The sequence below is a fragment of the Hordeum vulgare genome, chromosome 1H, assembly GCF_904849725.1.
Source record: "Hordeum vulgare subsp. vulgare chromosome 1H, MorexV3_pseudomolecules_assembly, whole genome shotgun sequence".
NCBI classification, from domain to species: Eukaryota; Viridiplantae; Streptophyta; class Magnoliopsida; order Poales; family Poaceae; genus Hordeum; species Hordeum vulgare.
The window spans coordinates 468,921,380-468,936,914 of record NC_058518.1 but is presented as its reverse complement, the minus strand read 5'-3'; the positions used below and the strand labels follow the sequence as shown (position 1 = coordinate 468,936,914).

The 15,535-nt window shown below is 46.0% G+C and overlaps 1 protein-coding gene across 1 annotated transcript; it reads left to right on the top strand.

Annotated features, from left to right (window-relative positions):
* Positions 1–1,753: 1,753 nt before the first annotated feature.
* LOC123446151 (solute carrier family 35 member F2-like) lies at positions 1,754–11,359 on the top strand. Its single transcript, XM_045122836.1, has 11 exons — positions 1,754–1,967; positions 2,107–2,201; positions 2,291–2,348; positions 2,426–2,620; positions 9,714–9,793; positions 9,885–9,967; positions 10,126–10,177; positions 10,276–10,344; positions 10,565–10,651; positions 10,737–10,801; positions 10,889–11,359. Exons 1-11 carry the CDS (start codon positions 1,853–1,855, stop codon positions 11,031–11,033), a joined length of 1,044 nt encoding a protein of 347 aa, XP_044978771.1. The 5' UTR covers positions 1,754–1,852; the 3' UTR covers positions 11,034–11,359.
* Positions 11,360–15,535: the final 4,176 nt, after the last annotated feature.

The window sequence follows — 15,535 nt, the reverse complement described above, 5'->3', positions numbered from 1 at the left end:
TTCGCCCTGAGTACCTGATGTAGATTGGTCGAAGAATGGTCTGCCAACTTCTTCTTCTCAATCTTCTCTTTTAGATCACTGCTAGCCAACCTAGCATCGTCAAGCTGACTAATAGCCTCCTCCGTGTCAGCCACCATTTTTGCAAAATCAAGTTTGAAAAATCAAAGCTCTTCCTTCATCCTCCTCTTTTCTCCAATTATTTTTAAATTTTCTTCATCCAACTTCAGATTATCTCTGATTCTGTCCTCGTTTTCTTTGTCATGCATGCTCCACAATTGACCTATGCAAAACTGCATAGCAACTGACCACTCAGTGTCTATCCACTCCAGATAGCAACACTTTTCTTCTGCCTAAAATTCATAACAATTTCAGTGATTAACATACATGAAATTGAGTGGAGCAGAAAATTAACTAAGATTAACTAATTACAGTGCAACATACCTTCTCCTTTGCACAAGCAAGAAAACGTCGTCCAGTGTCAGTAGATTGAAATGCAACTTGCGTGAGGCAGGGCTCTAGATGCATACAACGAGAAGATAGTTCATGAGCAATGCCACTCCATTCATAGCATGGGATGGTCCTAGGAAGCTAAAAACAGAAGACATCGAACTGTTATGAAATCCCGAATGAATAACCGTAAACCTACCCGTAAATGCCGAAAACCCGAAATTAACGTACCTGGCTAGTCACACTATCGTCATCCCAAGAAGAGTTTGATCCCTCGCTCCAAGAAACCATGGCAGATTAATTGACAGAACTAAATCTACCGGAGAACCTAAATATATTTAGACAAGTTAACTAAAAGACTTAAATGTATCTACATTGAGAACCTAAAAATATTTAAACAACTTAACTCGCAGACTTAAATATATCTACCGGAGAACCTAAAATATATTGAAACTAATTAATTGACAGACCTAAAATATATCGAAATCTACCGAACAACCTAAAAATATTTAAACTACTTAACCGAGTCACCTAAATATATCCAAATCTGCTGGAGCATATGAGAAGGATTATTGAATTTACCATTGAAGCGTGCGAAGAAACGACGAACGACCAGCACCACCTTTACCCACACCTCCACCTCCACCTACACCACCACCACCACCACCATCACTTGTGTCCCCTTCTTCACTCCTCTTCACCTTCTTCTTCCTCTCCACCATGCCACCTCCTCACCATCCACACCTCCACCACCCCACCACCATGGCACAAAATGAGACCGTAGACCGGTGGAGATGGGTAGGATGTATTGATTCTACAGATTGAATAAAAAATGGACGGAGGATGGAGGAGATCAGAGGGGGGCAAAATGAGGGAAGAAAAACGAGAGAGAGAGAAGAGGAACCAGGAAATGAGGAGGAAGAAGGCTCGACAGTGGTTATCGAGGGGCTCTTCGGCCTCCCGGAGGCCGACGGGCCCTCTTCGCCCACCCCTAGACCGACAGGTGGCTTTTCGGCCACCCGCAGGCTGACAGGTCCCCCGTCGGCCACCGGAGGCTGACGGGATGCTAGTTTTGACATTTTTTAAAATGCACATATGCTTTTTAAATTTATTATAAAATACGTAGTAGTTTTGAAAAAAAATCAGGCAGCGCGGGCCAACTGCATGATTGATCCGTTCATTAAACCCCTTGCAGACATTTGCAACATCAGAAACCAAATCAGCCCCGGCCGGGACGCCTCGATAGGGGAGGCATTAATGAGACACGAGCTGCTCACCTAATTGATAAGTAAGAGTAAGATCCAGACGCGTCCTCACAGCACGAAGAAAAAACATAGAACAATGAACCTGTTACATACAGACATACTGGCGTGCTGCTTTGAATCGTTCGTGCTCACGCAGATCCATGGAGACGAAGGCCAAGGACGCATGGCGCCTGCCGCTGGTGCTCTTCCTCGGCCAGCTCGTGGCCTTCTCCATGGCCGCCTGCAGCTTCGCCTCCTCTTTCATTGCCAATCTGGGTACCCATCCTTTTCATTGTCTCAACAAATCCATAAACCCACAAATTATCATTTTAGACAGATTCAGACAGCACTTTTCAATCTTCTTACTCTCAACGACCCATCTGCCGCATGGATATAATTCCATGTGCTTATGCAGGAGTTGATGCACCGCTCGCGCAATCATTCTGCACACATCTCCTGTTGACCTTGGTTTATGTGCCGATCCTCCTGCGTCGACGGCAGAAGCTGCGAGTGAGCATCGCTGCATGAAAAAAATTCATCCATGAAGCTTACCTGATGTGGTTTCTCACAAAACAATTTTGGCCGCTCCTGTCATGCAGATACCTTGGTATTGGTACTTGGCGCTGGCCTTCGTCGATGTCCAGGGGAACTACCTGGGTGAGCACAAATTCATTCCTTGCTCCTGATGACGAACATATATGACCATCTTATGAACCTGAAACTTGTGTTTGCAGTTACCGAGGCGTACCAGTACTCATCCATCACCAGCGTAACGTTGTTGGATTGTTGGACTGTTGTATGGGTCATCATGCTCACCTGGTACGTGCTAGGCACAAGGTATTCTTTCTGGCAATTTCTGGGGGCAACCACCTGTGTGGCTGGGCTAGCGCTTGTGCTCCTTTCAGATGCAAAATCACCAGATGCACAAGGTAAGCTCGACACTAATCCCTAATGTTCCTCGGCGTTGGGATGGTGGATTCTACATCATCCCCAAAACTTAGTTCTGAAAAGGTAGAATAAAATCTCTACAACATACATAAGCTATCATCTGCATTACAAACATCATCAATTATTTTCTACAATTACAGAAAACATAAAGGCAAACAACCTAAAATCAAAATTTTAAATAGCGTGCTAAGCCTCTTAGCGGCAGCTCGGCCAAAAGCTATGAAATGCTATAGCGCAGCTATAGCATGCTAAGCCCCATTTAGCGTTTCAGTATAAATCAATAAAAAATGAGAAAATAAACATAGAATCAGTCATCATAATACCAACATACCATACAATACAATACATAATAGGGGCATCTATCAGGAGATGGTCCATTTCATTACATAATAGGGGCATCTACCAACATACCACCAACACACTTTGAAATTACAAAGTGGTACAGGTACATCAACAATAGGAGATGTTTCAGCTCATAAGTTTGACCAACTAACTTGACATAGGAACATACCAGCATACCAGCATACCACCATCATACTTCGAAACAACAAAAGTGGCATTCCAACCATGCAATTAATACAAGTCAGCAAGGCTAGAGGGAGACTCATCTTCTGATTCCGACGAAGAAGAATCGGAAGAGGCAGAAAGTATAGCTTCCTCATCAATGCTATTAAGGAGAGATTGCACGCTCTTCTTCCTCTTCTTTCTAGGGTGTGCAGTCGGTCTCTTCTTCTTTTTCTTTTGTACTTGTGATGTTGAATCTCTCTCTTGCTGACCTTGATCTTCATCACTAACATGTTCATCAACATTATCATTTCCAACAATACCGGTGATGAACTCGTTGTCCTCATCCTCGAGAACATCAACGATTGTCTTCTCTATTGGGTCTCTACTCTTGTTCTCTCTCTTATGCTTCATCCTAGAGTTAAACTTGATAAATACAAGATCCCTCATCCTATCATGGAGTAACCTGCTGCGTTTCTTTGTATGAACCTGTGTAAGTGAACAAAAATCAAGTATGGAACAAATCGCCTCAATGTGAGAAGTGCAAGGAACTATATTTTGTACTTATGAACTTGTAGTTGTCTTTCTTACTTGTTCAAATGCTGACCAGTTTCTCTCACAAGCTGAGGAGCTACATGTCAAACTCAGAATCTTCATTGCCAAGTCCTTCAACTTGGGTGCACATGTGTCGTAATTCAGCCACCATTTTGCTGCATTAATACATTAAATGATTATTATGGTATAGAGGGAGGAAAACAAGGAAGTGATACTAATTAACATCACAGGTTTTCAGCAAGCAACACTCACCTGGAGAGAAGTCTTTCCTTCTTCTCTGTCGTACGGCAATGTCCATTCCGAAGGAATCCTCCTCCTCCTCGTATTTGTCGAGTTCATTAATAACCTCATCTTGAGTTTCTTGATCTCCAATCATCCTTGTGATGCATTGGATCACAACTCCTCTAAATGATCCATCCCTTTCTATCGCAACTTTGTTTGAGTAATAATAGTAGGGGTTCAGAAAGTACCCAGCCAAATGTAGTGGCGACTTGAGTTTGTTGTCCCATCTCTTGTCAATGATATCAATGACACATTTGAAGAGACTATCATCATTATCAAAACTCGCAGCAATTTCCTTTTTAGCATCCAACATACAACCATGGAAGAATCCCATTGCAGGCACATCACTATCCATTCTTCTCAGGACCTTAGCCATGGGCTCAAAGTAATTGACAGCAACGCGAACACCTTTCCAGAAGGTTTCCGATTGCACCGTTTTGTGAGCTATCTTTCCCTTGTCCTTGTCTATGTAACCCATTTCATGTAGCTCGTCTGATCTGAATAGTTTAAGCATTTCCTTCTTGTTGTCTTGCAAGCTTTTAAGATTGAGATAGGCCGTGGCAAACCTAGTAACACCGGAGGGTACCAAGTCTTTCCCAAGTGTTTTCCTCATCAAAGCTAACACCCTTGTGTGAGCATACAAGAACACCGTTACTTGTCTTGCTTGGGAAATTATTTTGTCTACCGATCCAAGCTTCCCTATATCCTCCAACATGAGATCAATACAATGGGCTGCACATCCATTCCAAAAAATGGAAGGTCGCTTTGCTTTCATTAGACTTGCTGCTGCTACATTGACACTAGCATTGTCGGTCACCACTTGAACAACCTTTTCTGCCCCTATATCTTCAATGCAACTATCAACTAGGTCAAAGATGTATTTGCCATTTTTTTGGACAGATGAACAATCAACTGAATCCAAGAATATGACTCCTTGAGAACTATGAACAACTAGGTTCATTACTCCCCTATCCTTTCTATCTGTCCATGCATCTGTCATTACGGTACAACCTGTGCGCTCCCATGCTTGCTTATGTGGTTTGAATGAATCCAACACCTTCTTCTTCCTTTTCTGCAAGAATGGTCCACTCATCTCATATGCACTAGACCCATCAAAGTCTGTGCGAATATCTCCAATGGCTTGAAGCATACATGCAAAGCTAGGAAGTGTGACAGTGTTATGTGGGATGCTAGCTTCATAGAAAAATTGACATATATATCCACAAGCCCTATCCCTCCTGTTTTGTCTTTCCTGAGTTGACACCTTTGATTGAACCTTTTCAGGTGCACAATTTCTTTTTTGCTTCCTCTTGACAATTTCTTCTACACTAGGCTTGCAAAATTTGTCCATAGGGCCACCCATTGAGCTGCTTGTTCCTGATTTTGGCCTCAACACCACAACCTGATTGTCATTGTCTTCATCACTTTCATTTTCTCCATCGGAGTGATCTATGTCTACACTAGATCTGAGCGCCTCTAATCCCGCAACCTTTTTTTTCCTTCAGCTCAGCACTCTTTAGGAGCAAACCTATCATCTCCAACCTGACATCACTAGGAACCTTCTCGCATGGTGTGACACCACAATTTGTTATTTGTGAAAGGTGAAACTTTACCCTTGTAATGCCAGCTGTGCATAGCTTGCCACAATAGTTGCATTTCTGCCAATGCTTTTTGTTGACATCTGGAAGAGTGCAATGCTTCCACGCAGGATCATTCGAGTCAACAACTTGAGAGGGTGGAGGTGCTGTTACTGAGGCTGTGCTTGAGCCACCAACACCTATGCAAAAAGAAGCAATAAAAGTAAAATTAGATAATTAAGGGGAAGCCACTGGTTGAGAATCGGTTTCAAAATAAGTAGATAGAGAGGGAACTGTATTTTGTAGACATAGACTACTACTGTGGTGGTCTCAGGTATTCAATTCAATCTATTTTATTTTATAGAATAGACTGCTACTGTATTTTGTAGAATAGACTGCTATTGTATTTTATAGAATAGACTGCTAGTTCATATAAGGTAAACAGATTCAGAAATGCTAACTCCCATTTTCCTGGGCAGTAATCTTCATATAAGGAAAACGTGAAGGCAATGCGCATATAAGAAACGTGAAGGCATTTTCCTGGGCAGTAAACTTCATATAAGAAAATTGTAAACTGTAATTTTGACAGTCAACTTCATAGACAGTAAACTTCATATAAGGAAAACGTGAAGGCAATAGATTATTTTGTATGCAATGCGTGGAAGTAAAATAATGGAATGAATTTTCCTGGATCATAACTTCATAAGGCGCTGCACATTTATTCATTTTTCATATTTCTTTCTTGTGCGGCTTGATACACTACACTAACGGCAATGCCCATTTTCCTTGTTCTTGTTGTACACGCTAATTGTATAAATAACTTCAGAAACGAATTTATGTTGGCCGTGGGCAACATATTCTCTTTTTATTGAGCTAACACGTGCATCTGAGTGCATCAACTATAACCAGAATGGAGCATCGTCCAGCCAGGAGGTAGTACTTGTTACACACACACACACACATGAAGCTGAAGTAGCAGAATCAACATCAAAAGACCTGAAGCTGAATGTGGGCATTCAGAGACTGACGGAGCAGAATCAACATAAGTAGTACTTGTTACCTGCTGACGGGATTTGCTCGCTCATGGTCGCCGCGGGGAGCTCCGGTGGCCTGTGGATGCGGTCGTCAGCGCAGGGAGTGGCGAGAAGGGAGCAGCCAAGAGGAAGTGGCTAGGAGCTACCTTGGCTGGTGGAATAGCTCGTCGGTAGGAGGGAGTGGCGAGGAAGGTCAGTCGCCGGAGTCACAACTCGAGGCCGTCGCCATGGTTGCCGTTGGTCGGCCGCCGCCGCTGTTCCTGGGTGAAAGAATATGACGGGAGTGAGGATAGGGTTTGGCTGGAGAGGAGGATTTGGGGGTATTCTAGTTGGTAGGCATGGGCTTTGGCCCGCGTAGGAATTCAATTTTGGGCCAAAATTTTCAGGCCGAAGACGCGGGACGCTACGCTAGAGGCCCAATCTCAGCGCTAAATGGCCTCTAGCGTGCTATTAGCACGCTAATCGGTTGTAGCTAAAATCAGGCTTCGCGTAGCGCGATGTGTGCTTGGACGTGTATAGCGGCGCTATTTAAAATTTTGCCTAAAATACACTCATAAAGAACCGAAGGAGTCCAGATCCTCAAGCGTCACATCTTCCTCCTGAGGCATTAGTTCATCAAAACCCCACTCTAGGATCTAGTCGTGCAGAAAGCAACATGCAAGAACAAGCTTAACTTGGGCGAGGTAAGGATGGAATGGCTTTTGATCCAGGATCTTGAACCTGTTCTTGAGAGCTCCAAATGTCATCTCAATGGTCACTCTAACGCTGGAGTGTGTGAGATTGAACATCTCCTATGGAGTCCTCGGGTAGTTCCTACGAGAGAACTCTTTAAGATGGTACATGGGCTTCCTGACCTAGGCGACATGCATATCCAGCATCTCCTAGGTAGAACTTGACATCAGGAATGTTGATGCCATCAGGTCGACTCATGCTGTCACTGACTATGTTAGCATCATGTGCTGACCCTTCCCAGTCGTCTAGCACATATGTGAACTTCATATCAAAGTCAACAGTAGTAAGCACATTCTGGCTTGTGTAGTGCTCCCACCCCTAAATGTCGTAGCTTGTGACCTCGGCACTCTAGCAGTTGCATGAGTATCATCTATTGCCCTAATGCAATCCTGAAATGGCAAAACAAGATTGTGTTAGTGCTCACCTTGAACAATCCTAACATATGAAGCAATGAACTACATACTGCATTGCTCACATTGAAGTATGGATACCACCTTGAGATGGTTTCCATTGATCTCCTGAACATGTTGTAGATAATCCTGAATATCTGGTTATGGCCAACAACATGAAGGAACATGGCCACTTGCTCTTCCACACTAAGATGAATGCTATCTTCTATCAGCTCCGTGCTCCTAAAAATCCGGACAAGTCTCGCAAATGGTGCTCTTTTCATTCGAAGCATCCACAAAGCTTCTTTGTCGTTGTAGTTGTATACGTAGTTCAGATTGGAGATCCTCTCCTACACCTGCATAAGCATTAACGCATATGTGATGACAGGTCTCTCAGCTCGACGAACAACTCTCTTGTGCATGAAACATGACCCATGCCTGAATCACAAATATCAACGATGTTTCCTGAAGTACCAAACGAATTCATGCGTCCATAACCTAGTCCACATCGAGGGTGCATTGGACAATGTGGAACTAGATCCTACACCTTGCCCAACGGCGTAACAACGAAACCTAACATTGGGGAGAGGGGATGTTGCTTACCAACATCGGAGACGAGGACGACGGGCGGGGCGGGGGGGGGGGGGGGGGGGGAGGGGGGGATGCCTGAGTCATGGACGAGCACACGGTGGCCAAATGGAAGAGCAGCAACAACTCCTACTGTCGGATCTGCTGCCGCTACCGTTGCTTGCACATATTTGAGTCGTCCCCGCACGTGGTGGTGAGGCTAGAGGAAGAGATTGTCATTGAGGTAGCGATGATCGAGTAAATGGGCTGGGATGGGGTGAGCCTAGATTTGGCATCGTGCGTCGCGCCCGATTTCCATCTCCCGCCATCCCCACTCGCTTTCGCCCCCCCCCCTCCCGTGCGCGCGTGCGCCGCCCTCATGCTGGGTCGCTAGAAACTACAGGTTTGACAGTTTCCAGCGAGCCAAGCCGAGCCGCCCAGGACTACTATAAGGTTCGTGTGGATGCAAGCCAGCCCATTACATCCCCAATCAAACGCACATTTCGTGGTCCAACTAGGTGTGGTTGGGCCGGATACGGGAAACCAAACATGCCCTAAGTGACTGAATGGTTGTCTTAATCTGGTTTATGACATGGAGGGCCCGTTCGTCTGCTCCACGTGGCAAACAAAAAGTCAACACTGTTATGACCGGATGGGGCGCACATGTCATCTTCTTCTCCTCCTCCCTTTCTTCTGTATCCCGTCGGGCTCGAGCTCCTCCGCCAGAGGACCAGTCGCCTGAGCACCGCTGCCGGCGAGCAGCCCGACCCCACCTTGCCGTCGTTGTGTGCCGCTGCTGTTGTCCATCTCCGGTGCAAGCTGCTGCTGCTCGCCACCGCCACTGCGTGATGTTGTTGTGTGCTGCTCGCCGATGATCCTCGCCGTTGCGTGCTGCTCGGGTCGCCGCGCCTATGAGCTCCGGCAGGTTCGCACCGTCCATGCCTAGCCCAGGAGCTTAGGCCGCCGCACCCAGGAGTTCGGGCAGCCGCGCGCCGGTCATGCCCAGGAGCTCGAGCAGCCGCGCCCAGCTGCTGGAGGCCTGGAGCTAGCTCCTGCGCCAGAGCAAGGACGGCTGGCTCAAATGGGTTCCTTTGTCGGAGCCGGATCCTCTGACATGCACAAGAAAAATCACAAAGCTACAGTGAACTCTACGTATAAAGGGAAGAAGGGATGTCAGGGGCCTTAGCAGTGGCCGCAAATCACAGTAGACTCGATATTGTTCGTGAATTACTCTAGACAATTACTGCTTATGGATCCTTGCGTTAGATCATGGTTTAGGGAAATCTGAGGAAGGGATGTCAGGGTACTGTAACTTTCCCTGACGATGCACTCAAATCAAAACTAATTTTGGAAATCGTCCAAGTTGAAACTGTTCCCCAGTTTCTACAGGGAAGATCAGTACCAACAGATTAAAATAACTTCATCTTTCTGCAGATCCAGATAAAATGCCACTTCTAGGAGATGCACTTGTCATTGCCGGGACAGTTTGTTATGCATTTTCTAATGTCGGGGAGGTTGGTGATGTATTATATATATGCTGCTACTATATATCAACAACATTGTCTCAAAAACTCTCATAAGCAAATCATTTCCCTGATTATGTAGGAACACTGCGTCAAGAAGAACGACAGAGTAGAACTTGTCGCGATGCTTGGACTATTTGGGATGCTTGTCGGTACAATTCAGATGTATCCTCTCCACACTTCATCAGCAGAGAAAAACTGTCGTTACACGTTGATATTGCCATCCATAGATTTGCTCTCGTTCTTGCATCGTAAAACATCACTACGATACATTATTTCGGGAGCAAATATTCATGTTACCTTTTAACCTTACGAAACATCAGACTTATATTCGAAAGGAAGAGCATAGAAGCAATTGCCTGGTCTCCAACAATGGTAGCAAACTATAGTTTTGGCTTCTCTCTTTTATCTGCAATACACTTTCTAAGTTGTCTGACAGGATGCTCACTCCTGCTTTTTGTTTTTATTTTCAGATAAGTTTGTTTGCAGGATACGCCGTTGCAGGATTTATATTCTACACCATTACTCCTTTTGTCCTAAAGGTTATGTTTCATCCAACATGTTTAATCTGATAATAAGCTACACAACTAGGCAACAAAGAGAATCAGTCCAATCAAGTGGTTATGAATTATCTGAATAAACAAAGCATAAACATAAGCTACTTGGGTAATATTAGCTCATTAACAGTTAGCAGCCAGAAACACTTTCAGTTCTCATTTCCAATAGTAGTTTAGCTCTTTCTGATGACCATGACTTCTGTAGATGAGTGGAGCAACATTGTTTAACCTCTCACTCTTAACATCTGACATGTGGGCAGTCGCCATTCGAGTATATTTCTATCAACAACAGGTAACAATTTCTCTCCATTCCTTTCAACAGATCATACTGTAATATGTTGCACTATATGCTTACATGATTTAGTTGCAACGGACAGATAAACTGGTTGTACTATCTAGCATTCACAGTCGTGGCCATTGGGTTGATCATCTACTCACTAAAGTAAGTTCGTTCAAGTTGTTCTAGATCCACGAGCAGATGTCACTCATCACAGAACCTAACACACTTAATTGCTTTTAATGTATGAAGTGAGAGTTCTTCGGTCGATGGAACAGCTACAAGTACAGAAGCAGCAGCTCACTATCAACAACTTCCAAGTGAGGATAACTCAACAGGAAGTGGTTCTAATTTGGATAGAGAAGAAAGGAAGCAACAAGAAGCTCACATCTGTTAAGGGCGCCAATGTACAAAGTCAGCTCCATGGTTGCAACATCAAATTTCTTATTGCGCCTGGGCTGTGACATCCTTGCAAGTAAGGGCGGCTGCTCAGAAGAAGCAACATAGATTTCATGTGCTAAGCCCTCTGCAGATTCATAAAGGATCTCTATATCTTAGTCGACTGAGAATCAACCAATTCTCAGTTGATTTTACTGATTTGTTCATGAAAAATCTAAAACTATGTTTACCATGATACATATCCTGTTCATCTAGTGCAAAAAACTGCAGTGTTTGTTCTCAGAGTTAAGAAATGTATGAAATCTTGCACGGATCTCACTGTCAGATCGATGGTCCTCAGCATCGACTCAGATATAACATTAGAGCAAGTACAACATTAGGTTTATAGCGGGTTTAGAGCATCTCTAGTAGAACCCTCAAACCCTTAAAACAAAAACCAGTTTTAAGGGTTGAGAATTGCACATCTTTTACACTTTTAAGGGTTGAAAAATAGGGGCAAAGACTAGAAACCCTCAAACCCAACCCTTATAACGGAATATTCCGTTATAAGGGTTGTGTTTGAGGGTTCTAGTCTTTGCCCCAACCCCAAACCTTAAAACTGTCATTCATATATCACACATTTCATCACATTTCATCATATGACATATCACAAATTCAATCACACTTGACATAAAACAATAATCATTCTAGTTATTATTACAACACCGAATAAAACAATAATCATTCAAATCATTACAACAATGTTTGAGCAAATAACAACAATTGTTCGAATCAAATAGGACATAGAAAAGTAAAACAAAGATACATCATGGGCCAATGCGCCGCCCATCCAAATGCCAGTGGTGCTCTACTAGATCATCCCGGAGCCGACCATGAGTGGTTCCATCCTCAATCTCACGATGTACTTCAAGAAAAGCTTGTACGCGAGAAGGGTTTCTTTCCGGTTGAACACGAGTACCAACATTGTCATAGAAACAAGGGAGGTTTAACCCTCTCTCATCCTCTAGGATCATGTTGTGTAGAATCACACAACATTTCATGATGTTCATCAATGTTTTTTTGTCCCAAAACCTTGCTGGACCCCGAACTATGGCAAACCTTGCTTGCAAAACACCGAAAGCTCTCTCAATATCTTTGCGGGCTGCCTCTTGTGCCTTGGTGAAATGAGCCTGTTTTCTTGTTAAAGGCACCCCATTTTTCTCCTTGATGGACTTCACAAGAGTTGCCCATTCGGGATAGATGCCATCGGTGAGATAATATCCCATTGAGTACTCATTGTTCATGATTTTGTAGTTGCAAGCTGGAGCATCCCCAGAAATTAATCTTTTGAACAAGGGAGATCTATTGAGGACATTGATATCATTGAGTGTTCCCGGCAACCCAAAGAATGCATGCCAAATCCATGTGTCCTCCGATGCTACGGCCTCAAGAACAATGGTTGCATCACGGCTTTTACCGCAGTACATTCCCTGCCATGTCTTTGGGCAATTTTTCCACCTCCAATGCATGCAATCAAGACTACCAAGCATCCCCGGCCATCCCCTTTTTTCATTCATTTCCATTAATCTCTTTGTATCTTCCTCGTTTGGTGCCCGAAGATACTGCTCACCATACAACCGGATGACCAACTTGGCAAACCTACGGACGGACTCCGTGGTTGTATCTTCCCCAATGCGAAGATACTCGTCGGTATAATCCGCGGGTATGCCATAAGCGAGTACCCGCATTGCCGCCGATATCTTTTGATATGCACTAAACCCCATGATACCGGCGGCGGATCTACGACGTGTAAAATAATACGAGGCGGCCTCACAATCGGTGACAATCTTCACAAACAAACTGCGTCTCATCCGGTACCTTCTGCGAAAGAGACGAGGAGGGTATGTAGGTACCTCCGCGAAGTAGTCTCGCATCAAATGCTCGTGTCCGAGAGCGCGGTTCCGGTAGATGGTGAGTCGCCCCATCTTCGACCCTCTCCTCTGATCCAAAAGCTTCACGCGGTCTTCAAACGCTTGCACGTCGACGAGGAGGCTCATCATCTCGACGTCGTCGTCTTGCAACAACTCGTCAATGTCCGAATCGTCGGATGACGACCAATCCGACGAATCCGACAACGAGTACATCTACATACGAAGTGGCTACAATTAGTGCCAATGAAGCAAAAATTTAAAACTAAAAAAGTAAAAAAAAACTCACCGGTGAGCGGGGGGAGCGGCAGCCGAGGCGCGGTGGGGCGGCGGGGCGGCGGCCGGGGCGCGGAGGGCCGGCAGGATGGCGGCCGGAGCGTGGGGACGGCGGGGCGTCGGCCGGAGCGGAGGGGCGGCGGCCGGGGCGGAGGGGCAGCGATGAGGCGAGATGCGGACGGCGGCGGGTGCGGAGGGGCGGTGGCCGGGGCGCGGTGGCGCGGAGGGGCGGAGGGGCGGCTGCCGGAGCGCGAGGCGGCGGCCGGAGCGGCGGAGCGGCCGGTGGCGAGATGCGGCGGCGCGGCGGGTCGACTAGGCCACGGCGGGGGCGCGGGGCGCGGAGGGGCGGCGGGTCGACGGCCGGGGGGCGGAGGGGCGGCGGGGCGACGGCCGGAGCGCGGAGGGGCGGCGGGGCGGCGGCCGAAGCGCGGGCCGGCGGCGGGGCGAGATGCGGCCGCGGGATTTCCTCTCGCGCGGGGGAACCAACTGCCTCCCGCGCGAGGAGGGAAAATGAGTGCGGGTTGGGGGCAGCTTTCCCCCCCAACCCTCACTTCTACTAGCTGGGAAGGGGATTGAGGGTTCGACCTCTAAATTTTTTTACGGGTTTAAGGGTTCTAGTCTACGCCGTTTTTCCGATGAAAACTGTAAAAAATCGGTTATTTTTAAGGGTTTGAGGGTTTGAGGGTTCTACTAGAGATGCTCTTATAGCCCGCTTGCATGATAATTTTTCCCCATATCGAGGTGAGAGACATGAAAAGGTGAGGAAAATGGGTTTTCATGCAAGAGTCTAGCTGTATACATACTCCTAGGTAAATACAATAAATATGAAGAAAGAGATACAGAGTAGGTGAAAAAATATACTACTATTATAGCAAATCATATAACTAACCTTATTGTATGTGTGACCATAAGTGATGACTGTTAGAAATATAATTGGGTTTAAGTTAAAGAATAAGGAGGTAGAGATAGAATTAGTTTAAACCACATGTAACTTGTCTTATACTTCAAGCCTTTACCTTCATGTACTCCTATATATACCCCATATGAGGATCAGATCAACATACACAATATTCAGTCATCTACATTTTTTACATGATGTTAGAGCGGTTAGTCTCACGACGTCGATCGTAGGTTCCTTCACCACTTCTGCAGCGCGCCGCCCTCGGGAAGATTAACCTTCTATGTCCGGGGGTGCGACACCCGATCAATCAAAAGATCACATCGGTTTCATAGATTAGATCTGTTTCGTAGATTAGATCGATTCTCCAATTTCTGAAATTTCATTAGATTAGTTTTTATAGCCACCAATAATCTAGCAACCCACAAAATTCGGTGAAAAACAAGTGTCAACTCTCATCGGATTCGGCTGCTGCCAGCTACAGCAACAACGGCAAAAGAGCAACGGCAGATTGCAGGGCCTCAACGGGCATGTACACACGAATATCCGTGTGGCAGCGGAGCACACGCAACACCGGCGCGACTGTAATCCATATGAGCAATCTGGGAGCTGTCGATCCGGTGGGGGAGCCGGAGCGTTCATGATAGGGTGCTGGAGCAGCCGGTCGATGCAAAACGCTCGGCACGCACGACCTAGTCAGCCTCGTAGAGCGGCGCCACCAATCAGCGTCCTGATGCTCTTTCGTCAGGCGAAGATGAGAACACCGGCGAGCAGCAGGCGGAGAACACGGGAGGAGGGCGTGGCCTCCGCACAGATCTCTTTGTGCCAGTGCACTAGTAATGAGGTACCGAGTGTCTCTGACTTTTGCACACGCGTTATGAGCATAACCCCTCAAAGCCAACCACCAACCCAAGCAAATAGCTGGAATCAAACGCCGGCAAGACCTACACAAGCAGCCCAGGACGGGTTCAAGACATGCCAAGAACCCCCGACACCTGCCGGAGGCAAAGGGACATGCATCCTCAACAATACCCGGCAAGTCAGCTCTCCAGCAAGCGCAAGCCAATCTACCATCGCTCCACCTCATCGCTAAACCAGTCACATATTGATGAGGTGTCGAGCTCCCAGATGGCTAAGTGGCTCTCGCTACATACGTGACGACGCGCCGAAAGACAGATTACGACCAGTTGACACCCGTCCAGAGGCGTATCAAGACACCAAGACACGTCGAGCTAAGAGGTGGCAGGAGCCCGCTTGCCACCTAAGGCCGCATTTATGGTATTTTGTCTTAAGTGCCAGAGTTAGGTATGATAGCATTGTTAGCTATCTAATCATGTTTGTTTGCCACTCTGGACGCCCCTTGAGCTATGAAAGGAGGCCAAAGGCAACCTAGCACATGATTCGGGCCCCAGGGGATTT

What these genes read in the sequence shown, in the direction of transcription:
- LOC123446151 (XM_045122836.1), top strand. Translation starts at nt 1,853, where the DNA reads ATGGAGACGAAGGCCAAGGACGCATGGCGCCTGCCGCTGGTGCTCTTC. An exon ending in CTTGTCGGTACAATTCAGAT is followed by an intron (nt 9,968 to 10,125) that starts GTATCCTCTCCA and finishes ACGAAACATCAG; the next exon opens with ACTTATATTCGAAAGGAAGA. An exon ending in TTACTCCTTTTGTCCTAAAG is followed by an intron (nt 10,345 to 10,564) that starts GTTATGTTTCAT and finishes TGACTTCTGTAG; the next exon opens with ATGAGTGGAGCAACATTGTT.